General features: G+C 48.6%; 1 protein-coding gene across 7 annotated transcripts in view; it reads right to left on the bottom strand.

The window, feature by feature from the left end:
* Window positions 1-26,456, bottom strand: part of RBM6 (RNA binding motif protein 6) — a 60,151-nt gene that overhangs the window by 6,174 nt on the left and 27,521 nt on the right. For 5 of the 7 annotated variants that reach the window (XM_083795072.1, XM_083795074.1, XM_083795075.1 and 2 more), the window contains exons 7-21: window positions 14,272-14,346; window positions 12,539-12,599; window positions 11,378-11,446; window positions 10,051-10,302; window positions 9,364-9,524; window positions 8,466-8,563; window positions 7,935-7,980; window positions 7,290-7,350; window positions 6,243-6,334; window positions 5,359-5,511; window positions 4,192-4,281; window positions 3,305-3,394; window positions 2,440-2,703; window positions 1,775-1,849; window positions 1,084-1,181 (exon numbers count right to left, since the gene is read on the bottom strand). In XM_083795072.1, the coding sequence (XP_083651198.1) occupies window positions 1,084-1,181; window positions 1,775-1,849; window positions 2,440-2,703; window positions 3,305-3,394; window positions 4,192-4,281; window positions 5,359-5,511; window positions 6,243-6,334; window positions 7,290-7,350; window positions 7,935-7,980; window positions 8,466-8,563; window positions 9,364-9,524; window positions 10,051-10,302; window positions 11,378-11,446; window positions 12,539-12,599; window positions 14,272-14,346 (1,685 nt within the window). The remainder of the gene's footprint in view (window positions 1-1,083; window positions 1,182-1,774; window positions 1,850-2,439; window positions 2,704-3,304; window positions 3,395-4,191; window positions 4,282-5,358; window positions 5,512-6,242; window positions 6,335-7,289; window positions 7,351-7,934; window positions 7,981-8,465; window positions 8,564-9,363; window positions 9,525-10,050; window positions 10,303-11,377; window positions 11,447-12,538; window positions 12,600-14,271; window positions 14,347-26,456) is intronic. The other 2 variants (XM_083795078.1, XM_083795077.1) reach the window with 2 other exon arrangements.

Here is a 26,456-nt window from a genome sequence, read left to right as displayed (position 1 = left end):
TCTGACAGTGTAGCTAACTCCCTGTCCCACCTCAGGGGTAATACACCGGGACACAGGAAATGAGCTCGGGCTCCAAAATATTTATGGTACAAGAAGGCCAGAAGCATTCTGTTCTTGTATTTCTTAATCTGAGTTTTAGCAATAGCAAGAAAGTGAAGTCTAATCCCTGCTGCTCTAGTAGATCTTTTTCTCCCAGTGCTGCGAGCATTGTGGTCACCAAGCTCAACAGATGCAATGCTCATTTGCACACCCCTTCTCCCACCTTGTCATTACTCATCCAAAACCGTTAACCAAAACCCATAGTTTTGAAAACTGTTCTGCACAAAAATAGCTTCCTGCATTCAGACAAGTTCTACTTTCTGGCTGCTGCTGACACTGCACACAAACTGCTTTAGTTTATCCGCACCTTTTCCAGGAAAACAGAGGGAAGAGAAGAAACAGATTTTTAAACTGCAAAATGTGAAGGAAAGGTCCCCTTCTGAGGTGCTGCACCAGAAGGGAACAGGCACGTAACCAGTTTTGTCTTCAACACATGCCTAGCAGTTCCTCAGCCCACTGGAACACATGAGCTTGCAGCAGGCAGACCTTTTGAGAGCTCCACACAGCACGCACTTTCTTCCTACACCTACTCTGACTGAGATGGAAACAGCTAGTGTTCCTCTGAGTCAGTAGAACAGAAGAAACACAGCTTTGCTCCTTCTTCTGATGGCTAAATGCCAGGACAGGAGGACAGCAAGTGCCTTGAGGATGTGGTGACTGGGGATGAACTGCGCTCTGCTCCTTATGTCCGCCCAGGCACTCTCAAAACCCCCATCCTACCCATACAGTACCCATCTGTACGTCTCTGCTTTCCCGTAAGCCCTTGTCTCCAACCCTGCACTACATAACCCTTGCCCCCTCTGAGAAGTCCTGCAGCTTTTGACAGACTTCTGCTTTGGGGAACTCTGCCCACAAGAATCACAGCCTGATCATTACTCTTGCACATTACCCCACCAGACAATTCCTGGCCTTGGTGTGCCAGCAGCACATGTGCCATCATGGCATCAGCAGCCCCAAAGACATCCAACCAAGAGCAGACATTACCTCTCCGAGTCCCGATCATATCTGAGTCGTTTCCTCTCTGGTGAATCCATTTGCTGGAACTTCTCTCTTCGGTCATTTCCTTTGTCTTTGTATCTCCCCTTCACAACAGAAAGAACAAATTAAGTACAGGAGCTACGAAGGATTTGACACTCCACAGGAGACTGCTCTGCAGGTAGGTCTCACCTCAGCCACTAATCCTTAACTGAGGAGGAAATCTGTCCTGGAGACCCACAAACACAGGATGTTTCTAGGACCCACAATCCACTTATTCTGTCCTGATGGCATCTGTTGCTGCCAGACCGAAGGTCGCAGCCTTCCTGCTACGGCACCATGAGCAGCTCTGCTAGCTTCTGAACAACAGCCACAGCTCTCCCATTCCTGGACAGGCAGCAGCAGCTGCCCATACACTGCATTGATTTCAAATAGTAATCTGTGTCCCATGTAGCTCATAGCCCAACACTGGCTTGCAGGGCAACAGAACCACCACTCAGAGCCTTCTGGGAGGAAGGCAACCTGCTCTTAGAAGTCACACCATAATCTACAGGTCCAAATGCAGAGCATGTCCACAGTTCAGTTTAAGACTCTTTGCCCAGGCTACAGACAGAAGTGTAAAAATGGAAGGTCTGCCTGGACCAACATTCCCCCTAGCACAGGATGACAAACATAAGTCTGCCCACCACCACAGACCCACCTCACGCTCTCTCTTCTCCAAATATGCCAGTTCCTGCTCAGATCGTTTGATCTTCATATGTATCTCCAGGTTTTGCTGGAAGAAGGAAAACAGAAGCCAGAGTCAGCAGAGGACACAAGCTGTCAGGGTCATTTGCTGCAGCCATAACAAGTATAAATAAAGCAGCATGCCCTTGTACCTGCACTAATCCAGATGCAACAGCTCCCCATGCAGCCCAGACTACCTGCTCACCCACAAGGAAAGGCTGTGGGACAGCCTTTCCTGTCCCACAGTAGGAAAGGCAAGCGGTCCTATTTTAACCTGCGTGCAGTTTGGTCCTCCCAGAACCAAGAGCTCAAAGACAGTGCAGAATATAGGAAGGCATGCCTGAAGTTCTTACTGCTATTGCACTTGAATGTGCCAGCAGCCCACTCTCCCCAAACTTGAGCTGCATCACTATAGCTTAAAAAGTCACAACCTGCTATTATGGCACTCTCATGGCAGGAGCAAGCAGCTCACACAATGCTTTGAGCAGAGCTTTGATGGGAACTTTGCCTGCTACTGTGTCAAACTCAGAACAGCTCTTCCCACACAGTCATTGCATCTTCTCCCTGTATCACAAAGCTCTTGAGCCAAAGGCAGCTCACATCACACATACAGCCCCCCCGCCACCAGCTCCCCCACACCTTGTGCAGGTTGGAGAGCTGCTGGTGCTTGATGAGCACTTCCTTGTTGGGAAACTGCCTCCTGCACAGCAAGCAAGCCAGCTTGTTCCAGTCAGTCAGCTTGTCGTCGCTCGCCTTGGCCTTCCTCGGCTGCTCCTCGCGCTGTGCTGGTGGGTGGGGAGGTGGCAGCCACTGCGCCTGTTCCTCCTCTTCCTCTTCCTCTTCGTTGTCACTGTCTCCTCCATACTCTCCCAGAAGACCTATCAGAGGGTTCACCACCTTGGGCTGAGGGAAGAGGCAGAAAAACATGATAGTTTGTAGCATCAAGCCTTCTCTGCCAAGCTGGGCTCTGCTTCCCCAACCAATCTCCCTGTGCCTTCTCTCTCTGTTCTAGTCCAAGAGCTAGAGAGCAGCAGCATGGAAAAGTGAAAGAAGCTGGCCAGCCAGCATTTAAGCACCACAGGGTAGAAGTTTTTCTGTTCTCAAGACGGCTGTGCTTCAGTGCCAGGCTTTCCCGATCTGCTACACACCTAAGCAAAAGAAGCTGGGCACAGCAGCAGCTATTTGGCCTGGAGTGGCTAACAATCGCTTCCTCCAGCAATGAAGATCATTGAGGTTTGCCCTTCCTCAGTTTGGAGGAGGAGTTCCTCTTGAGTGAAGAGATCCTGCCTAGATGCCAGTATCAAATTTCACCCTGCCAAAACCCTGCAAACAACCCAGCATTGTGAAGCAAACTGTCCTGGCCATTCCATCTCCAATGCTCTCTCCAACAGCAGGAGAAGCTGGCACTTCTGCCACCCAAGGTCAGAGCCAGGCTGTGGTGAGCCTCCCTAGTCACCTACCCTGCCTCAAACAAGCCAAAAATCAATCCAATGGAGCGTCTTACCGGGGCTGCACTCTCATCCTTTTTCACAGAGGGAGGTAATGGTTTCTTAAAGACATCTTCTGCAGAGAACTTCTCCTCTCCAGACTCATTCTGAAACAATCAAGACCAGGTGTTAAGACTGCTGTAGCACAGATTCAGTGCAAGCAGCAACTAATCACACGTTTAACAGGCCTCCAAGGAAACCAGGCAGTCAGAAGAAATGAGGTGGTGTTTTTGGTGGCAGACATTCCAATTCTGGGCATCGCCCGAACTATTTCTCCTGGAAGTAGGCCCTTGGTTTCAGGGACAGCTGAAGCAGTTGCCATGCTGTCTCAGCCTGATCCACTCTCACTCTCTGCTGGACTGTGATGCTGGCCATGGCCCCAGCTGAAACTTAAACCAGTGAGGGAGCTGGTGCAGGGCCAGTTCAACATTTCAACACCTCTGTGTACACAAAGGATGTGGAGATCATGCACAAAGCAACCCCCAGAGCCAGTCAGCACAGGACCAGGGAAGCCCACCAGTGCATGACGAGTTACAGTCCTGCTTCACTGGGAGAGAACAGACCAAGCGAAAGTACTACATATGGGGAGAGGAAAGGATGACAATGCCAGTTTTCTCTGCCGTGTCTGTGGTACGATACATGACAAGGCTCAACACAGCTCTTCGATTTTCAGGATTTTCTCCTGGACAAAGAACACCAAAGACTGTAGTTACCTAGCATTGTAACAGGACGAGGCTGTGATGCTCGCTTGCATGCTCAGCAGCACAAACTTGGGCTTGGGTGAAGCTTCACATCTACATTCTTTACAGAGAACTGCTCTGATGCCCCGGACATGCTCTAGTTCAGTGGTTCATTAGCTACTCATGTTTCACTGGGGAAAGACAGGAGCTATGCAATATCTTACCAAGCTTGCACTTTCGTCCTTTTTCACTGAGGGTGGTAATGGCTTTTTGAAGACATCTTCTGTGAAGAACCTTTCCTCTCCAGGCTCATTCTAAAAAACCCAAGATTGGGCATTAGACCATTAGCAGCACAGGGGCCAGGGTGCACACAGCAGCCATGAAGCCAGTTCTGAGCATCCATGGAAACCAGAAAGCAAGGAAAAGCGATGGGGGGATTTCTGCTGCAGATGCTTTCACACTCCATTCAGCCAAGACCAACGTTTATCCTAGGTCAGTGCCCTTTGTAAGCAGGCATTCTCCACACCAGATGAGATTCCTTGGCAAGCTTGGTACCATCATCAGGGACAATTACTCCCCTCAGGTCCCAACCCCCCAGGACCAAGCATGCCACAGTGCACATCCAGACCAACAGGTAAGGAACAAAAAAAATCTGCATTTGTAACTAAAACACTTCTACCAACTCTTGTGGTAGAATTCATTCTACTCGGCATTCCTCAGGCCAAGTCAGTATCCCGGCACAGTTGTGGAAGATCCTGCTCAAAACACCCACGCTCAAACATTGTTTTGGATAGCTACTCCCACTCAGCAGCTCCCCACGTGGGGGAAATAACATTTGCTCACTGAGAGTAGCACTAAAGGGCTGGACTCTGGGAGGAACCGTACAGGATGTCCGTCATGAACTCCTATCTGCATTCGATCTTGGTTCACCTTTGCAGTCCATCTGCACCGCTTGCCTCATCTTCCTGTCTGTCTGTGATGTTTGGAGGCGGCAGGAACTGTGGTTAGGGAAGAGCTGAATCTCTGTTATTATCTGACCTGCTATGTTCAGACCTGCCTTCTATTTTTTTGCTGGCTCTGTTACAACAGTTGGGTGCTTTCAGCAACTGGGAGTGAAATGCGAGTCTCAATTACATGGATGTTTCTGAATCCTTTACCATAAGGAAGGGATAAGAAGTCCTGACTTAATGTCAGGAGACAAAAATTTCAAGAACTTGTCCCCGCCTGGCCATGTTCCTGGCCTGCTGGTGACCCCATGTATTTCATCACTTTCTCTCACAGACTCTCCCCTTTTTGAATCCTCTAAAAATTACTCTCTTTTTTTCTAACATCCATTACCTCAACCTCCTAGCCTCGGATCTCTGACCATTCTGACGCCTGGAGGTATTTACCTTAGAAGAAGTATTTTTCCCTTTCTCCTTTTTGTCCCTGTTGTCTCTGTTGTGTGGTTCCTTCCTTTCATTTGTCCGTTCTTGGCTTCCATGTCGCCGCCTTTTGTTCTCTATGGGTGATGAGCAGGATTCTCGGTCTATCGTGACTTCTCTCTGAAAGAGGCATAGAAAAATTAAAAAAAACTTAGCTGAAACCCTACAATCTTCATAACAAGACTTTTTGTCCTTATTTGGCTGAGGAGACCAGCACAGTAAGAAAGGACTGAAGAGCCTCAGATAGATGAAGGAAAAGGCTTTGGGACTTTGCTGGGGCAGAAGACTGTCTACTACAGCTAAGCTATCAGAGCACGACCCTGCTCACAAAGAGCATGGACATTTCCAGTTTCATGAAAACAAGATGACAGTCCCATAGAACCTCAGCAGATGGCTCTTTTTTGGGATCCTTGTAACTATTGCTGGCTATTGTAACTATATTGCTTGGCCTTGTAACTATTGCTAACTATATATTAGGGAGCAAATTGATGAAGACAGAGCTCTGTTTTCCATCTTTTAGTAGAAGGTCACATGTTTTCAAGTAAAGCTGAGCGAGGATGCTCTTAAGTCTGATAAACACAGAGGAGACCAACACCCTTCCTTCAGAGGCCAAGGAGGCAACCACAGCAAATGGTTCAACACACAGCTAATGGACTCCTAGCCTCTCATTATGTTAACATTTTGGAACACAGACCCCTTTTATACAGGTCAGAGAACTGAGCGAGAGAAACAAAGCTGACTCTGTGTCCTATGCTGTTCTATGCTAGCCCTCTTCAGGCTGCAAAATCTACTCAAAGAAAGGCAGTTTGTAAGAACACGTTATGTGTAAAGCTTCCTTCACATGTACTCACCTGAGTCCTGGGGTCATAGTATGTCCCAGCTATGGGATCGTAGTAATTCCCAGTTTCAGGATCATAAATGTATGTGGACACATCTGATGGAGCTGAATGGAGAGACGAGTTAATATCAGAGTCTTACAAATGCAGAACTTGCTCTTTACAAAGAGAAAAGCAAGAGTAAACCTTGCACTGTCAAAAGGATCAAGAGTAGGAAAGAAGAAATTTTCTCCCCTGGTAAGACAGGCGAGAGCAGTCCTCACATCGCTCTACCTACATCTTTTTTCTCTAAGGAGTAATAAGGTAGATAGGTTTTCACAGTTCTTCTGTTTTAGGACTGGCAAAAATTCCACATCAAAACACACTTACAGGGGCTGTGCTGAGATCACCAGATCACAACACCTGACCGGACAAAGATATGAAATTCAGTAATTTCCCAAAGAATGGGTTGATGTGTACCAGGCTCTGTTTCCACCCACCCCTGTGAACAAGGAAGATCTGTGCTCTTATAAACAATCTCCTGTTTAAAACGATGACGCTCCCCACATCCCTTCTGTCTCTGGGTGCATGAAAGCTCCCGACAAGAAACAGAGCAAACTGCTTCTACTGGAAAAGCCAAAGGCCTTAAGGATAGGGCCATAATATGAGGAACATCTCACATTTCCAAAATATTATTTAGACTGAGCTCAGCAATGCTACATATATGTTAGTTAAACAATTATGGCGGGGGGTTCCAGCTACTGGCACTGCTGCAGTGTATTTTCCTCTGTCTCATCTGGAAATTACCAGGCTGATTTTATCCCATCAGTATGCCACAACAAGGAAAAGCAAGCAGCAAGTTTTCTTTATCTGCATGTAGCTTTTGCACAGTAAAAGTATGGAGAAACCCATTATCAGATAGGAAAATGTGACTAAACAAAGTTGGCAAAGGAACTCAGAAGTGGGTGTAGCAAATAAACCTACTCCTAGTCTTTAAAATATTTTTGGGCTGATTTCTACATGTCAGTGCCCTTTTAAGGAAGTAAAGTCTCCACAGTAGGAGTGAGGCAGAGCTTAACTTACACTGTGCTCTGGTGCGTCTCTGTGATTCGTTGCCCCTCCTGTCTCTCATGCCTCTTCTGCCCTGGATTAAGTGAACAACACAAACAGATCAGAGACTCTCTGACAGACATCATATTGCTTCTCCTCCCTCCCACGGGCCCAAAGTTCAGGAAAACAGTTATTTAGCTACTCTAAATAGAACACAATCAGACATAACTTTTCATCTACAGAATGAGGGACAGTATTGCAAGGCACGAGACCTCCACAGCCCCCCTGAATCTTTAAATCAGGTACTCGTGGCAATCCATTTGAAAGCCCCAAACCCATTCAGTATGGGAAAAGCCCTGCAGCCCTGTAACACAACCACTAAAGAAGAGACACTCTCTTCAGGAACTGAGATCAGCCATCAGTAAGTCAACCTGTAAAAGCCTGTTATACGGTAATCCAGACCCAAATTCCCTCAAGCAGCATCTGTGCTGACCCACATTTCTGTGTGCATTATAATCATTGTGGCACAGTAGCAGTGAAGAGCATACTTGAGCATTATTACCCCACCTTCAAGCATGTTGAAGTTTTGGCAGTCCAAGGGAAAAAGCCTAACAAAGTCGTGCCCACTACCCTCGATGCTCCCGCCCTTCCCTCCCAGTTGCAGCTGTGCAGGCCTACCTGTCCATAGTAGGAATTGTCACTGTGCTCCCCGTAGTCATTCCTGCTGAGATAAACATTGCAAGTTAATGTCAATCTGGCTTCAAATTAACCTCAGTGTTCTCCAAATGATAAGCAGAACCAATAAATACAGAAAGACCATCTTCACTGGCCACATGTTGGATTGTGTTCATCCCAGGAGACAGAGAGGCTTTGCAGATCGCTGTCTCCACTAGAGTTATGCCCCCCCTCTCTGCTTAATCAGCAAAAAGCAGCTGAATATCTCTAACTGCTTTTGAAAAAAAAAGCAAAACTATTAATTCCTTCACAATGAGATTTGATGGCTGGACAACAGGAAGCCACCTACTACAATGGCTAGTCCCATACTGCTCAAATCCTGAGGCTTCTTCTAGCTCTGATACTTCACTGTACACTTTGTTAGGCTGCAGGAACATCTGTACTAATTCATTTACCAACCTTTAAGTACGAGTACATCTCTAGCCTCGCAGCACATCACACAAAGGGTAACCCTACCGACTCATCCATCCATACCTTCTCCTCCCTGTAGCAAGATTCACTTCCACCGTACGTCCATCAATGCACATGGGGGGATCCAGATTCTGCAGTATCTTTAGCAACCTCAGCGCCTCCTGTAAAATGAAAGAAGAATTTCATATCTCTGAGAAGTGAAGTCTGTTTCTGCCCGAAGAGAAGGTTTTGTGCCTACAGGATGACCATAGCAGGACAAGAAACACAATACTCTTGCCTAAATATTAGTGAAAGATATTTAGGAGGTGACAAAAAGGATAAATACACTGCTAGGTTCTCTGCTTGTCCCACAGCTGTTTTCAGCAGCCAGCTAGGGACTGTGTTCTCCTAGAGCTGCTGGACAATGCAGCACCATGGTGGCTGTTGCCCCAAAGAGTTTTGGTGAACACTCTCTGGACCAATGCAAAAGCACAGCTACAGAGTCTGGAAATCACTCTGGCTAAGGAGAAAATGTGAACCCTCCAGCGCTGAACTGTCTGTTTATTAAGATTCTTGCCTTTTGCAGACAGAAACGATAGAATTCAAGTTCCCTGCAAACAAAATAGCTGTGCAAGAGACGGTCCAGCTTAGGAGGGTCTACAAAGAGACATATTGAGGCAAGAAACTCGCTCAACATCACAGTTTGTGACAACATTCTTTAGCTCCTAATGTCTTTAGCCTGTGATCAACAGATGTATTGGATGTTCCCTGTGTCTAGCCAGACAAGCAGGAGTGGTCAGTAACTCTCTACAGAGCAGCTGCCCAACAAGTACAACTATTTCTTTTGTTTCTTTTGATTCTTTTCTTTTCTTTTCTTTTGTTTCTTTTGATTTTGTTTGATTCTTTTGTTCCTGTGCCTTCCCTACTTCTACAAGCTATAGATGCCAACAGGGGGAGCATGTGAAAGCAGGAAACTACTTACAGCATGTGAGTCCAGTTCAATGAAGCCATAGGTCTGTCCCATCCGGCCAGCTTTGTTCTTCATGATGCGCACTCTGGACGTGGAGAGCTGCACGTATGGAGCCAGGAGCCCCACAATCACTTCTGGGGGGGTGAATCGTGTAATACGCTTCAGCATAATTGCTGAGAAGGACAATGAGAGAGGTGGCCAGGAAAAAAAACGTGGAATAAAAAAGATAATTCAGATCCAGGCTTACTGTGACAGCAAAAGGCAAAACTAAACCCACCCTAAGCAACAGCACAGCTTCTTGCAGTTGGGTCTGGAAGCTGATACTTTTTTTTTCTCTAGTTTGCTCAGACTACTCCCTCCAGTTGCTCACCTTTCCGTCCCAGAAAACAGAGCAGAAAGTAGTCCCTAGTCCCCTCCCTCCTCAGAGGAGATCAGCCCAGGGTAAATTCTGGTCAAAGGAGACTTCTGCTCCTGTTCTAAGTTAAGTGTACCACCCTGAGCCAGCTTACTCTGAATTAATTTTCCTAAGGGCAGCATGCCAGCACCTTTGAAGCTGGACAGCCCACCATTACTTGATGCCATGGATTTGCACAACACAGAAACAGCCTCCAGAGGTTTTGGTGAAATGATGCCCTTTCTGCAGATAGCCTCATGGAGAACAATCAAGAGGAATCCCAAACTGGGCTTTCTGCCACTCACTTCTGCTTCCTCCACCTTCCTGTGGTGTGGCTTCCTCTGCTTCTCTCTGAGAAGGCAGCTCCTGGTGCCTGTCCATGTCCCTTCTCTTCTCCTGCGAGGGCCGCCGCTCTCTCCCTTCATCTCTTTTCCTTGGCTCCTGTTCTTGAGGCTGGCACTCCTGCTGCGGAGCAGGAACTGAAGGCTGGAGAGGCTGCTTTGGAGATCCTGGTTGTACTGATAACTCTTGCTCAGGTTTTTCAAGCTTTGCCTCTGCTATTAGAGAAGAGAAATAGACTGGTTCCACATACAACACTTCAGCACATATTTTTCTTCTGCTATTTTCTGGCCACTGCAACTGCTTGCCTTAGAAAAGGCTAGCCTATTCCATCCTTTGCACACCCCATGTCTTAATCTGCAGAGACAAGGCGCACAAAGGGCGAGACAGATAGGTAGCTCATCCTTCCATTGCCCTGGTTCACATCAGGCTCCTCCTTTACTTGACCTGTCCTGTCAGAGATGAGGCATTCTGGCCTTTTTATAGGACCGGCTCTTGCCTGGGCACACATGACTTAGGAATGGGTTTGGATATGGTCTACCCATGTCCGGGACAATCTACATGGCACTGATATCCTTACTATGACTGATCTACTCTTGAACCCTCAAAGCTGAGCAGTATCAACTACCGACTGTCATCCTGTCTCTATGCTAGAAGAAAACTGGGTGCAGACACCTGTGATCACTGAGTGAAATGCACCATACACGAAATCCCTGATTTTTATTAGGTCTCTACTTGCCACAAAATGAAGCACCCATTATGTGGAAACGCCCTGCCTCAGACTAGCTATACAACACAAAGAAGATAAATCCCATCAAGCTTCTGTGCTTGAAGGCCTCTGAAACATCTGGCTTCACTTCAAAAGAGATCCTTGCCTATGCTTCTGAAGCTGTTAGAAAGGGAAGCCTAAGCTGTGGGGCTGTAAAGTCAAATGTCACCAGCCCCCTACCTGCTGCTCAGATCCGTTCCCACAAAGAAAGAAACGAGAGTGCAAGACCTAGCGCAGTAAAGCTTCACTCTTTAACATCCCCCTACTCTCATTCTGTTTGGCCAGGGGGAAGCATAGCAGAACACACAATTATTTTGCACGTAAACATTGAGAAAGCTGCACCCTGATTTCCTTGGCTGTCAGCAAAGCTCACGTTGGACAGCCCCATATAAATTTGTCTCCAGTTTGCAGGGTGCAGTTAGGGCTACACTTCATGAGCAAGGACCTCATGCAGAATTTGCATAGGAAACCAAATTATGCAGACATAAGCACAACCCCAGACATGCAGAGAGCACTTCTCTTACTGAATTCTTGCTCAGCTGATGCGTCCTCTCCCTCAGAACCACCTTTGGACTCTGGGCCTGCTCTGCTCCCTGTAAGAGAGGCATATTAAAATCCACTTCAAGACCATCAGTCTCAAAACATGCAAGAGCCTACGCAAAGTTGCAGTAATGAATGCATATGCTCAGAGACTTGCTTTGTCTCACCCGGCAATTAACAAACAGTCACAGAGAGATTACCTTATTATGTTCTCACAATCAACAAAACCAGGTCAGGTAGAAGCAGGCACCACAATTAGTTTTCACAGCATCTTAAAGCCCCTGGTTAATTTGTTCCTCGGTAGCTTTTATTACACTACACAGCTGTGGTGACCAAGGGGGCCAGGTACGCAAATTCTGCCTTCCTAATACTAATGGAGGAGCTACAGTGCAAGGAAAGCAAAACAACCACAGGGACAGTGCTTCAGTAAATAAAGAGCTCTGCATCAGCAGTTATTTTAATGCCCTCCTACCTAAGGTATGCACATAAGAAATGCAAAACGTCAGAAGTCTGCTCAAAGATGCAGAGTCAAAGCTTACAGAGGGCCTGGAATACCTGCTCATCCCAAAGAAATCAGTCCTTCTAGGGACTGTGCTTTGGCTGTTGTGCCATCCCATCCAAAAAAGCAGAGGTGCTGGTGGGTGAGAAGCTCCCAGAGGAGCTGAACTCCTTCCTTGCCACGCACTCTTACAGTCAGCAAGGTCAATTCAGCAATTCACCCCGGATCCTCAAATCTGAGAGCCTCAAAAGAGTAACACTAAAACCACGCAGCTGCACCTCCCAAGGCAGGGGGGCTGAGGGGAAGCCATGCCACCTACAGCAGCAGTGCTAGCTCACAGACCTGGAGGACACAACCTGTCACTCCGGAGGGAGGACAATGCCAAAGCAAAAGGAAGGAAAGGCCTTGTGCTGTAAGACTCCGAGCCTCACAAGAACAGAGAGCCTGCTAACAACACATGGCATGCACCATATTTAGTGTTGACGGGGAAAGGGTGCTAAACGAAGCCAAATTAATAATCCTCCTACGCAGTGCTCGGCTTGGTGCTCAGCCAGTTCCACCAAGAAGGACGCCGCAGGGAAGACAGAATACAAACTTACTTGTCAGGATGGGTGAAACTTTTAAGCGACCGAACAGATGTACTCACCATCTCTTGGGAGCTTGCAATAGGAGCAGGAAGATCTGTAGCCCACAGTACACACCTTACACTGCAATGGAAGATGGACAGCATGAAAAAGTCGTGTTTTGAAGGGGTAGGTACAACTTACTCCAGAAGGCTAGGCTCTGAAGTACTTTCAGAAAGTAAGTTGTGGCCACGGAAGAGTTACAGTGAGAGCTTGAGAGACAGGATGGGTACTGGCCGCAAGAGCCTCGAATGAAATGGGAAGGGAACGTTCACACGGCTCACACCTGGGATTGCCTGGGGACCGGGATTTTCACACAACTTCTGAGTACAGATCTGCTCACACCACAGAGGTAGTTCGCTAATCCTTGCGACAGGATCCTTCCCCCTCTCGAGTGATGCTGGACTGAAAAGCTCCCTGCTGGCTGCCATCCTGCCAGCCACCCTATTGTTTCAAAGGACCCAAAGTGACCTTTGTTCTTCCTCCCCTCAGCTCACTCCTCAAGCAGTGACCAAGTCCTCCCCGAAGTTAAAAGGCACGTGCAGATACTGATGCCGTTTGCTGCACCGGGACAGCCAACTAAAAGGCATCTGCCAGCTGCAAGGCAAAGCTGCTGGGGCTTAGATGGTTATCCCACCCGGAGCCGCTGCGGAAAAGGCAAGTGCCCAGTCTTCACAGCTCTCCCTGAACACAGCGTTCCTAACATTCTCTTCAAGCTCTTTGTAAACGCACTGCTTCCCTTTCATACCATTTCTTTCTCTGACTGAAGCCCTGCAAACGCTCTGTGGCACCAGAGGGCTCTTTCTGGCCATGCCCATGCATGGCACAAGCCAACTTCCCATCACACTAAGAGCTGCTGTGAAACCACTGCCTGTAACTCCTGTTTCTACTTGATTTCTGGAGCATTAAAAGCCCAGACAAGAGCAGCATTAGCCCCAAACGATGGCTTTGTTTGCAACTGGAAGGCATCCAATTAACCTGGATAAGGGTCTTCACACCCCAGTGGGATCCAGAGCTCAAGGGGGCAGTCTGAGCACAACTGAGCCCTTCCCACCCTACTGCAACCTCCTGCTTTGCACTCAGGGGCAATGGGAAGAGCAACCCTCCTCCTTGCTCAGCACTCTTCCTCAGCCCTCTGCAGCTGAAAGCACTGCACTGGGAGAACCACGGGAAGGGCATGGGAACAAAGCTGGCCCTCGAGCAGCTGTGCCACCCCAGAACCAGGCCGATTCCTGGCCGAACGAACCCTGCCTGGGCTTTGACTTCTTTCCACGCTTCTCTGCTGCACTTGCTACACTCACATCTAGGTCACAGGTTCCTGCGTGGAGACAGAGGAGGTTTGCACTGCTACGCTGGTGAACGCTCTCGTCACAGGGAGTGAAGACACTCACTGTTACACCCGTGAACCACAGCGCAAACGTGCTCTGTGCCAGGCGGCAGATTCACTGCCTCTTTTTGGCCACGCAGAAAGGATCCGTGCATTCTTTTCTCTGCATGCTAAAAGGGAACCACTGCAGAGGGACAAAAGCACCCTGTGCACAAAACACTCGCTACCTGTACCAAAGAGACACAGTCACAGGTGGCATCAGAAACAAGGCAGGCAAAACACAGAAGTTCAGAAGAGGCAAGAGCTTCAGGACAGGTACTACTCTTAAGGATCTTCAGTCCCTGAGCAAAGATTTCATGCGCCTCTCTGCTGCCCTTGCCAGAGAAGCCAGCAGGAAAAGCACAGTGCAGCTCACAGTCGCATACTTACACGTTTGCAGCGCCAGAACTCTGGGCACGGAGTGTACTCAAGGGTCACTTCTTTGCCACCGATCGAAAGAGTTCCCTGTTGAGACAAGGGGGTGAATGACGAATGCGCCCAGCACAGGGAGATCACTCAGAGGCAAAGAAAGGGGTTAAAGCTCTGCTTTCCAGAGGTTTTGCAAGTGAGACGGGGGATGAGGGGGATAACGTCTGGTTCAGTTAGCTGGAGCTTTGCCGTGGACGTGGAAGGGAAAGCGCCCGTGCCCTGCTCTAGCACAGGGCTACAAAGCTGCGCACTGACTCCGGGGGAACCAGGCAGAGGAGGCTGTGCACCTCCCAGGAAGAGCAGAGCTGGTAACCAGAGCACAAGAGGGAACGGCTTTAACTTGCTTTTGTCCACAAGCTGGAAAGGCAGCTGGACATCCTCCTTCACACCAGCCACCACCAGGCTGGTCTCAAGGCAGCTCCTTGAGGAGGAATACAAGGAAAAACGCCATTGAGGTGAGAGAAATCTGATGCTTGGGTTGGTCTTCATGTCACTCAAGAGACCCTGGCTTTCCTTCAGGGAAGTGAGGGCAGCCCCAGCTGCACGGCCGGTCCGTGGGGGGGCTGCACTCGAGCACTTGTGCAGCAGGGAGAGAAGCAGAGGGAAGACACCCTGCTTTCTGCCCCGCACATCACAGTGGGAGAGATGGCAGGCGCCCAACAAACCCCCCAGCTTGGCTGAAATGCAGCTGATTACAGGGATCGCAAGGGCGAAACGTGGTAGGTGAGAGCTCCCCAGCTCCTGCACGAAGCCACCTGTAGGAGCAGGGACCCTGCTCTCACCTGACGTGGACACAGCCCGTGCCCAGGCACAAGGGATGCAGGCCGAGCCGCAGACACAGAGCCATGGGACATCTCGCACCACCGCAGGCACTGCCTGACCGCCTGTCTTTCCAACACCACACAGGACGTGGTGACAATAATGAGACTCAGACCCAGGGCTCCCAAGCCTTAGGAAAGCAGCCACTCTTCGGGCCAGTGCAGGCAGGTGTCAGGGAGAGGCAAATGGTCCCGAGCTATTTTGCGGATCCCTAGGCAGTCAGAAGCTTCCCAGGTGCTCCGACCCAGCAGCCTGGTCACACAAGAGTGCACAGAGCAAATCAGGAATGTGAAAAAACAAGTTCCCAGGGGTATTATTCAGAAGTCACAATACAGCCACGCAAAAATTGCTGTGCAAAATGTGCTGCAGATGCTAGGGAATAAGTAAAGCAGGTGGGAGGAGTTCCTGGGAGGGAATCACTCGGTGATGGTACACCAACAATCCTTTAACCCCTCCAAAAAACGCAGCAGAGAAAGCTGGAGGAGCAAAGGCACCACCGAGGTCAGGTACCAGCACCTCCCCTTCCCGCAGCCTGCTTTTCCACATCCCGGCTGTTCCTTCCTACCAGGCCTACCCGCACTGAACACTTCAGGGGATTCCTTTCTGCCACCCAGCTGTTCGGATCTCGATTCCCAGCCTGGATTTGCCTCTGCCTTACAGAACACCGAGCCATCCTCAGCCCTCGCTGAGGGCCGGCGAGTGCACCCACAGCACGGTGCTGCAACCTCAGGCAGGGGGGCGTCTGTTCCCAGAGCAGAGCAGTGCCCACCCTGCGTGACTAGGAGAAGGTGCGTGCCTTCATAAAAGGCACGTGAGCAAACACAAGTGAGGAAGGCAGGGAAGCGAAGGCCGAGGCTCTCCTAGCGGGACCGTCAGTGCAGTTGGGGCGGAGATGCTCCCGGCCTGAGCAGGGCACCAGCGCAGCACACATCCGAGGGCAGCAGAGAACCACCCGTGTCTGCCCGGGGACCCGGCGAGCACAGGCAGGGGAGAAGGCAGGGTGCACATCCTCGCAGGCATGGCCACAGCCTGAGCTGTGAGCCCGCAGAAGCCCTGGGGAGCAGCAGGCAGCCGGCCCCGCTCGGCACGTGGCTGCAGCCCTGCAAAGGGCCCGGGAAGCAGGGACAGCTCGGTTTGGGGACGCTTCCTCCAACAGGGCACTGCCCCACGGCTTCATCCTTCCAGCAGTTACTTGAAAACAAAACTTGCCAGAAAGCCTTAAGATTATTTTTTGTTTTTATGGACGATCATTTTTCAGCGCACGTGGTGCTGGTCTCTACTGCAAACTCATTTCTTGGAGACTGCCAGAAGTGCCACTTGCTAATTACTCACTCATTTCCTTAACACCCTGCTGATTGCCTGCTCACTGTTTCAAGCTTGCTCTTACTGACTTCTTGATATAATCATTTTCAAGGCTGCAACGATCATTTAGCATACCAAAATGAGCCCTTCAGTTAGGACACACACTGTCAGGATTCAGTAGCTCAGTGACTTTAAATTCTTCTTTCCCCCATTTTCTTAATAGATTCCATCCCAAATATTTCCAGAATCTTTATTTCTTCTAATCCCTGTCACTCCTTATTCTGTTTCAGCTCCATCTTCTTTTCCCTGCAAGATATTTTGGATAAAAACTCTAATTTTCAGTTCACCGGCTTCAGCTGAGCAGATCTTTGTGAATTCAGGAAGACTTTCAGAATATTTCAGGGAAGACTGCAAGAAGGGCAAACCTAAGGAAGGCTATGCCACATCACGGCAGCACCCGGACAGCAACAGTCTCTTCCACACCCACACATTTTATCATGGACCTCTGTCACAGGCTCACCTGCGCTATGCCTGTTAATTCTCCTTGTGTATTTTCAACACCCTGTACTTCTGAGTAGCTTGGCCTTTTCTTTCCAAATTGTTATGCTACAGAAATGTCTCTCCCGTCCTCCCAGTGAGGAACCTCCCCCTCAAAACTCTCACTGAGCGTGCGGTTGACTCACCAGCAAGAGGTTTAGGAGGCAGCACAGCCCTGTGGTACTACAACACAGAGCTCTCGGCAATGGAAATGCCCAGGCTTTCGAGGGCACAAGCAGCTTTTACTTTTGTTTCCGAATTCCCAAACGCAAAACAGAGCATCAGGACTTTATTTCTGGCATCAATGTTTGATGCTACTGTTAGATGTCTTTCAAACACAATTATATCTGTTTTTTTCGCATAGAGGTCTGGTGTAGATGCAATACTGGATTATAGCTTAAGTGGTACAACAGAAAATAAACCATTGCAGCTAAAGTTATCCAAAAAAAATGTACCATCTGGGATAAGAGCCAATGGCCTAGCATGCAAACATCCCTGGAAGCAGACTCCAATCAACTACACAATCCCACCACCCGGTGGTTCTGGAGAGCGATGCCATGAAACCATAAAACCTATCTGCAACAAGCGCACGCAGCAAGGAGCAGTGTCCCAAAGCCCTTCGATGAGCAGGCCTCATCGTTAGCATGTGAAATTCCCCCAACCGCAAGAACAGGATACTTTAAGAGAGGGGGGAAAAAGGGAAAATCCCTTAGCCACGGTATTCACAGGGAGAAAACCTTTCCAGAAGCACCGTGGAGACCGTGTGCCAGCTGGGCATGAGGCTTCAGCAACCAAACTCCAAAATTCCTAGGGCAGTTTCCAAGCTCTTTGTCACCAAAGGCAGTTAAACCAGAAGAATTTTAAAAATACCAGTATGATCTAAATGGTAAAGACAATCCTAACCGTCAGACAAAAACCAGACCGCGCTCTAGCACATGCAAAGCCCACTCCTGAGGCTGGTTTTAAACCACCTCTGGTTCACTTACCCTCACTGCCATCACCTGGCTTTAGCGATGGAAGCAGCTCCCTCCCTGCCCCACACAGCGCTTGGCTGACCCCAGCGGGCAGGAGAAACCGTGCACGCTGCTGGGCAGCGCATGGATGGGAGCAGGGATCACTTCGACACGGCCAAGAGACAGGCGTGGTGCAGGTCAGGCATGGCACAGCTTACCCACTTGGGCCGCTGCTCTCTCAGCCAGCAGGTACATTCGGCGTGCTTGCTGGCAGGCTTCTAACGAGGATGGCTGGGAGCTGAGGAGGGGGAGAACTTGCCAAAAAAAGCATCTCTACGCTCTCCAAGACAGAGATTACAGAAGAATACAAGTTATCGATGTTAAGGAGCTAACTGTTTCTCTGAAAAAAAACATAGAAGCTCTAAGAGTGACCTAAAAATTCCAAAATGTGGCAAGCCCTTGGAGCACAGCACAGCTCCCCAAGTCAAGCCAATCTTTCGCTTCGGCTGAATTTGGCCAAACATTAAAAAGCTAAGTAAAATCTCACTTGAGAGCCTCTTAACAACAAGTTGACAGCTCTGCACGTACTGCACCCCACAGGCTAGTTTCAGGGAACAGAACCGAGGCTCACCTTCGGAGCCCCCAGATCCACAAGGATTAACAAGCCCAAATTTTCTCCTTGGATATGGCCAAAGAGCAATAACCAAGACAGCGCAGGATGCGTCGTCCCCACATCAGTAAGGAGATGACTGCACCCCAAACAAACCAGACTCAGATCTCCTCAAGCTGCTGGCTCGCACAAAACCAAACACCGCTTCAACTGGTTACTCCTTTATACTGCTTGATTAAATAGAAAATATCCATGCCATGAACTAAAACGTTCTGGTACCCAGCTTGCTGAGTCAAAAGACTGGCATAGTTCAACATGCTGAAAGTGAACTGCAAATATCATTTGCAAACAGATGTAAGGTTGCATACGAAGATTATGATAAAAGAATGCTTATGGGCAGCACTGCAAAGCAGTCATATTAAAATGCCAGCATTAACCTCACTTATGGGATGTTCATTCAGCTCTCTTACGCATATTTACTGCAATTAGGATGGTTATCTAAAACCCATTACACAACAATCATTTAAAAGTTATTTCAACTGATTAATGACTAGGCTTTACTGCTTGGTGGAGCCTCAGGCCGTAGCCGAGGAAGCAAGGGAAAAGGAAGCAGCCTCGGGACGCAGAGGGAGCCCCCAGTCCCAGCAGCGTTTCTGGAGCAGCTCTCACCACCCGCAGGATATTTTCCAGCCCTGGCCTCCACGCACACTGGGCAGCACAGCTCAGGGAGACAAGTGGCTGACAGCAGAAGTTGGGTTATCTACCTGCAACTGCAAATCAGACTGCTTTTGGGTTTCCCTCTAATTTGAGGACGGGTTATAAATGCAGATTTAACAACCCCAACTGTGCCGCTATCCAGATGACACAATCTCGCCCTGTATCACTGGCACGGTTCTCGTCTGGGGCAGAGGACGGGGGAAGCTGGCAGGAAGAGCACAACGCTCTCTCCCTTCAGGTATTCATCTTCACATAAACCAGAGAGGGTCAAACACCAAAGGTCCTTCTAGCCTACACATCCCCAGCTGCTCCTGGAGTTCACGAGGCGGCAGCTTCTGGGGCTGGAGCAGTGGGGCAGCAGCAAGACACCTGGGAGGGTAAGAGACCAGCTGGATGTATTTCAAAACAAGATCATCTCTGCCACAGAAACTGGCTTCTCATCCCGGTTTTCCCATATGCTGAAGTTTTTATCTCCAAGCTTCTTGGCAGCTGCTGTACAAGAGCCTTGAGTCTGCAGAGCAACAGGCAGTGCATCTACCTACCTCTGGCAAAGAGCAGAGGAGAAAAGCTGCGAACCCACAAACCGCAATCCATCTGCAATTAAGGATCTAGAAAACAGAGCGTGACACAGAGAGAGGGAGAAGCTAGAGCAATCTGGTCTGCTGCAGGGTACCGCAGTGATCTGGCATTTCCTACAGTAACTACAAGGAAAGTCCTAGTGCAGCAAGGCTCCCCCCAAAGGCTCTCAGCCCCTCCTCATGCTGCCTAACCATTTCTCAGAGATTTCTTTTCATCGGCCCAATCTATCGGTGCCCAACACTCAGCTGCACAGCAGCTGACAGCCAAGGGCAGATGGTTTGAGACAAGCAGGGGATAAGGACGGGCTAGCAAGTGGTGGGTCCTTGGGGAACAGTTACATCGCCGAGAGGATCCCAACAACCTCGCTATGTAGTACTACAGGTCTCCAGCAAGACCGACAGCGACGTTAATCTTGCATAAACATCGTGTTAGCGGTCACCTGCAAAGAAGGATGGGCGGATCCTGGGCAGCAGTGGCACTGCGGAGCTGAAGGGCATGCGGCAAGACTTCGGAGCATTGCGCAGTGAGGCATTAGTTCCGCTGATGACCCGACGCCAACCAGCAAGGCGTGCTACAAGCTCGCTGACTTCAGGGTCAGAGGAGGCCTGAGACAGACAGCCCAGAGATGTCACCAGTACCCCGAGTTAACAGGACATGGCTTCAGACCCCAGCGATGGGCATGTGAAATGGAACCAGCACTAACCCAGAACTGAGGCATTAGGAGGATAACCCTACGAGTCCTGAAGACGCTAAACAGAACCGATTAAGATGCTCTGTAAGGATCACCTCATCCCTGACAGCACCCTGTGCCTCTTTTTCAAGCTCCCTTCACACAAAACCCATTACCCACTTGCACTGGGACCATCCGTTAGGACACGTGTTTCCAGATCCACTTGCTCCCACGCAGCCTTCCTCAGCCTCCCTTTCTGCCTCGTTATCTGGGCAATTTGTCCTTTAGCAGAGGTTGCCTGTCTGCATCGTTATTTCCACAGACATCCCATCTACGCTGCTGAGACATCTCTGGTTTTCTTCCTGTGATTTCTAATTCCCTGGATAGCAACCACACTACCACGCTCATCTGTCTCAGGATCTTTGTGAAACTCCTATCCCCCGCTGGCACCCTTTCTGCAGATACACAGAAGCTGCCTCTCAGACCATGCTAGCTCTCTACATTTTCTTGCTCGGATTTTTGAACTGCAACTCACTTCCACGTTAGGACTCTTGAAGTGCTTCTCTTTTAATTACAGCATTTGCTCCACTTGTCAGTACACTCAGTCCTGCTCTGAGAATGTCACCAAAACAGTCGGCACAGGCAGGCTCCGGAAGGATAACAGCTTCGTGTTGCAGCTTGAGAAAACAAGCAATGTGCCCAGGACTCCACATGCTCCAGGACCAGCTCTGGATGGGAGGGGATATGAATGGCTTCTGCACGTCACCCCTTACCGAAATTTCAACACATCTGAAGGTTTTCTTTGATCCAGTGAAGCAGACTGCATCTTTCACCTGTCACTGAAAGCTCTAACTTCTCCTTTTATAGCTAATTCTAACCTCCAGCTTCTCTTACCCCCAACTTTTCCTCTAAGAGGGCACCTTTGCAGAACAGCATTATAGGATTCCTGGACAAAAGGAAAATTCTAAAACGAAAGCCTCTTCTATATAGTCCAAAGGGGTCAGACGAGGACATTGAGGGCCAGGGGGAAACCTGAGACGATAGCTCAAAGGGGACAAGTTGTAAGCTTTGGTGTTACTGGCTGGGCTCCCGACCCACAACTAAGAGAAGCACGGACGGTTAAGGACTTGTTGTGGGGTAAGCTAAGAAGGTCATGCATATCAAACATTTATTCCAGTTCCCAGAAGAGCACGAATCAGGTTGCATCCTCTATTTGAAAAGCATACCTAAACTGTCAAAACTCAGATTATTTAAATATATAATATATTGAGTATAATTATTCATAGATGGCTCTAGGGAAGGTCCCACATGGCTCTGCCTCATCTCTACTCCCTTTCTGATTCATCGTGGTCTACTGCCTGGACTGTGTTTGGACAACAGCTGCCGCAAAGACTCCCTTTCTCCTGGCATAGACATTTTCTCTCTCTCTCTCCAAAATGCTGCTCTGCTGCCTGGACATATTTCTCAATATTTTGTTATATGACCAACTTCTTCCTCAAAGGTCATCCCATGCCATAATGCTGTGAAACAATATAAAGATTAAACATGTTAGCACAATGCAGCTGCGTGCACTAACCCACCCCAGGACCTTCCGGTGCATTTCCCCCAGGGGCACCTTACAATTAGCAATGGTCATTAGGAAACCAGGAGAACAATGAGGAAATGCCCAGCTCCTTAATTACATATTTGAGGCGCAGGACCAAAACACTGATGATCGATCCCAATGCAAGGTCATGCTGGGAAAAAAGTCAGGCTGGGGAGCTCTGCCAGAAAAGGATAGATTTATTGCTAGACAATCCCGTGTATTTCAATAAGATCCCACACCCAAACAAAAACATGTCCTTTTACTGGAGCACACAGCCACGAGGCTACACACTGAATCCAACACAGCCTGACCCGTGTGGAGAACAGAGTGCAGGATGTTCTGCACAGCAGCAAATGTTTGCTAAGAACACGTTGACCGCAAAAGCATTAAGAGCAGCTGAAAGGTTCCCCCATGCCTCAAAATTTTCTTCTGCTCCCTCTAAATTAAGCACTGAGAGCCATCACTGGCAATGCTTTCTCTGCAGCCAGTGCTCAGGCAAGCTCCCTGCAGGACATCCTCTCTGCTGTAAGGAAAAGACCCAAAATCTAGGGAAGAGGGAGCAGTTCTGTGGATGAAAAGAGGGGTCTGGTCTTGGAGACACCATTTCTCAACATCCCCAATTTCCCAGGTAAAAGCAAGTGCCTGATGCTGACTCTAAAAGGGTCAGAAAAAGAACCAAGTCAGCTGCCTAGGGAAAGGCACCAGCAGTGCAACACTTACCTGCACTTCCCAAATGTGCTTCCCACCACGTCACTGTGACTCGAAGGTGGCCTGCCCACAAGCTAAATCCAGGCCCTTAACTAAAGTCACAGGCAGCTGGTACATCTTCAGGCAAGCACTTGTATGGATTTCTGCACCTGAACAAGTGTAGTCTTTCAGTAATGCTCTTAGGAGCTGGTTTGGGAAGGTGCTGCTTTAACCTCCTTGGTCAGCATCCGCGCAAGCCCGGCCCAGCACGAGAACAGAGCTATGTGAGCTATTTGGAAGGAGAGGAGTTTCTCCTGCCAGCGTGGCATGGGCGCAACGTACACCAGTGGGTGTCACGGCTCTCCGCTGGGACCCCGCAGCCGCTCCTTTACAGACGCGCTGGGGTTGAAGAGGGTCATCCAGGCAACATCCAGAGTTACATCCTGCTGCAGTCAACTGCTGAAGAAAGGTGCTTAGTGCCTTGTCAGGGAGCAAGAAGCAGAAGATGACCTCCTGTGTGGCTATTCAGGCTCCGAGGATGTGTTACCTGACCTCAGCAGGTCCGTAGAGGACTCCAGCCAGAGAGGTAGGTGCACAGGACAGCAGATCCTACGAAAACCTTGATGCTGAGGAAGGAAAGGAACACACTTCCCTCTTGCGTCAGAAGTGAGCCGGCCTGGTTGAATCCATAAAGGACTGGGAAACAGCATGCACAGACATCATCTTCAACTGTCACAAACAGCTCGGTATGGCCACTCGAACCCCTTCAGCAACTCCAACAGCCAGAGAAGCAGGCAGTGGTATGGGACGAGCAACAGTCCCACGTGGACCAGGCACAGAAGAGCGCATTGGCAGGGAAAAAACAACCAAACACCCCAGCTCTCCTCTCCAGTGAGATCACAAGTTGGGAGGAATCAAACGGGCCTTCAAAACCCTGGGGCTATAAACATTAAAAACCTTACTCATATAATTAATAATTATTATTGGTGCTTCGCACCACAAGACATCTTCTTAGTGAGACCTGTCAGCCTAATCTTACGTGTAAGAAAATACACCTAAGGATTCTGAGGACTTAAAATTACTTTCCCTGTTAACTCTTCTCCTGAGATCCTCAATGGAAAAGTACAGCAAATATTTGCTCAGGCTCTTACTTTCATCCCAGCTCAAATCCGGTACATGAAACCCATCTGAACATTGCTAATTTTCTGCTGAGATACGGACTGTACATCACAAAACCTAAGATTTCCCCTGCTGGCTATGAAAACAAGAACTGCTTTCCTCTTCTTGTTCTAAAGAAGATAGTTTCAGAGATTTAAATACTCTAATCTCATGATTACAGCTTTGTAGCTTTGACCCTCACTAAAAGTGTACCTCATTACATGACACACTTGATTTTAGACCACTTTCCTCTAGGGAATCAACATCCGGAAGCTGTTTGCTCATCCCAGGGAAGACACGACCAGCAGTGTGTGGGTGGCATGAAGTTGTGGCGATGCAGGAGGACACGTGGGTGTAACGTCCAGTAGTTGTCAGTGCATACACACAGTGCAACAGCACAGCAAAACAACCCTTTAGGCAGAATGCCACTTCACATCAGACATTTCACTGCAGGAACTCAACCCCACACTTCACAGCTTCTGTCGCTGCAGAGGCCAGGAAGAACCTTCCAGCTCCCCTGTGCAAAGTGGCTTCGGGATTTTCCCCCATTACCTTCCTCTGGGGACAATTTGAGGACCTCCCAGTTGCTGTCCTGTTCATACATGCTGGGTTAAACGGATCACCTTATGTGATGCACGAAGGAATTCTCCCTCTCTCAACAGAGAGAGGAGCACAGGAAATTTGTGCCTTTCTTCTGAAGTACAGTGGACTGCTGGCTACCAGACTCTCGGTGCACTTGCACGTAACATGATGTCTTGTCCTGCACAGACCCAGAATGACAGCAAGGCTCCTGATCTCTGATTTCTTCCTGTGTTTTTTTTTGTGTGTGTGATTTTTGTAGATATTAAGACTTTAATAAGGGTCTTGAAGGTGCACCGTGGTTTATATGAGAATGGGTGGGTAATAGCATGTTTCCTTCTGTGTTAAATACCTGTTTCCTTGTTGCCTGTGATTCATGGGTAACAGACACAATAGTACACTTGAGCACACCAGCCCCCATTTTCCACTGTAATCACACTTCATTTCTAGTCAATAACAGTAAGTGTGTGGTTTGCCTTTTTTTTTTTAGCCTCCAAACTCAACCTTTTACCTTCCTGTTCAGTAATCCAACAACAACAACTTGTGCACCAAGGAATGGAAAAGCAACCAGCACCAAGACAGCACAAAAGCATGAACAAACAGTTCTGATGCCCAAGTTAACAAATACGACTCATCAAGTAAAAATTGCAACAACATTTTGGTGCGCTCCCACTTCTCAAAATAGTCCAGATGGAGTCTTAGCACTGTAATCTGGCTCAAAAGCTTGTAAAACATCCCCTTTGACATTGCTGGGAGTGGGCTGAAAAGGACTGCCATCTCTTTCACAGTGACAGGTCTTGTGCGAACCACTACAGCAAAACTGTGAGAGAAATTGAGCCTGCTCTGGAAATGAAAGTGATCGTGTGTTCACTTAGATGCCTTTATTCACGTAAACTGAACCCATTCTGACATTTCCCTCTCACAGCTTCTGTGTTTCCTTTAAGTAATTTCAGCCATACCATCCACTTTCAAGAGTACAGAGGGAATTTCAGATAGCGCACCTGCAGTTCTGTTAGTCACCATCTTACTTCAAGGATGACTTCAAAAGCACCAAAGCAAATTAGTGCAATGGGTCCCACTACCTTTAAAACAGGAGCTTGATCAAAGGATTTTACATCCTCACACAAAAACCACGGTCTGAACAAGTAAAGAAGCCAGCAATTGAGGCGATGCACTATTTGTACGACAGAGCTGATTTACCACAATCCCTTAAAGCACTCTGATACTACACTGATAAACACCTTCCAAGTGGTTACACAAGAACATATTTAGTTTCAACATATCTTCATAGAAAATCAACCAGTCATGAATATAAGCACAGTAACAGACATATAATCGGAGAGGCAGAGCAGCCCCGAACACTGCTCTTTGTTTCATGGTGAGTCTGTACCTGTCCCTAGCGTCTGTGACCAAGATTTCCTCGTTGTGACGAGATTATCCACTAACGCATTAGGAGGACAGAACCCGATAGCTACATCGATAGGGCAGCATCTGTGCCCTGCATATGTGTCCAAGGACTACCTCAAGTCTTTCTAACTCAAGGTAAAATCTTCTCTACAAAGTAATTCAGAAGAGGAGCATGCAAGATGCTATGTCATGCAGGAAAACGCTTTGCATGTTGACAATAATGGAAATAAGGCTATTTCCTAGGTGCTGCTCTGTCAGAATTAAAACTTAGCCTTACAGAAAAGGCAGAGAGCAGACTAATCTGCGGTATGTGCTGCATTTGCAATTATGAACAAAAACTTTCATATATCCGCGTTTTACATGTTGGGCTTGACCAAAGGTCCAGCTGTCCAAAAGCTGGTTCCTCTTTTTGAGCCACCAGCGCAGGGACCATCCACCCCCCCGCACCTTTAGATGCTGCGCAGCAGTTTGCGGTGCCCAACAGGAGCAAGCGAGGCACTGCAAGTACTGGTGTGTCACACCATGCAATCCAACGGAGAGATC

The sequence above is a fragment of the Anser anser genome (genome assembly GCF_964211835.1).
Source record: "Anser anser genome assembly, chromosome: 12".
In the NCBI taxonomy this organism is placed as follows: domain Eukaryota; kingdom Metazoa; phylum Chordata; class Aves; order Anseriformes; family Anatidae; genus Anser; species Anser anser.
This window is presented reverse-complemented; position numbering and strand designations above follow the sequence as displayed.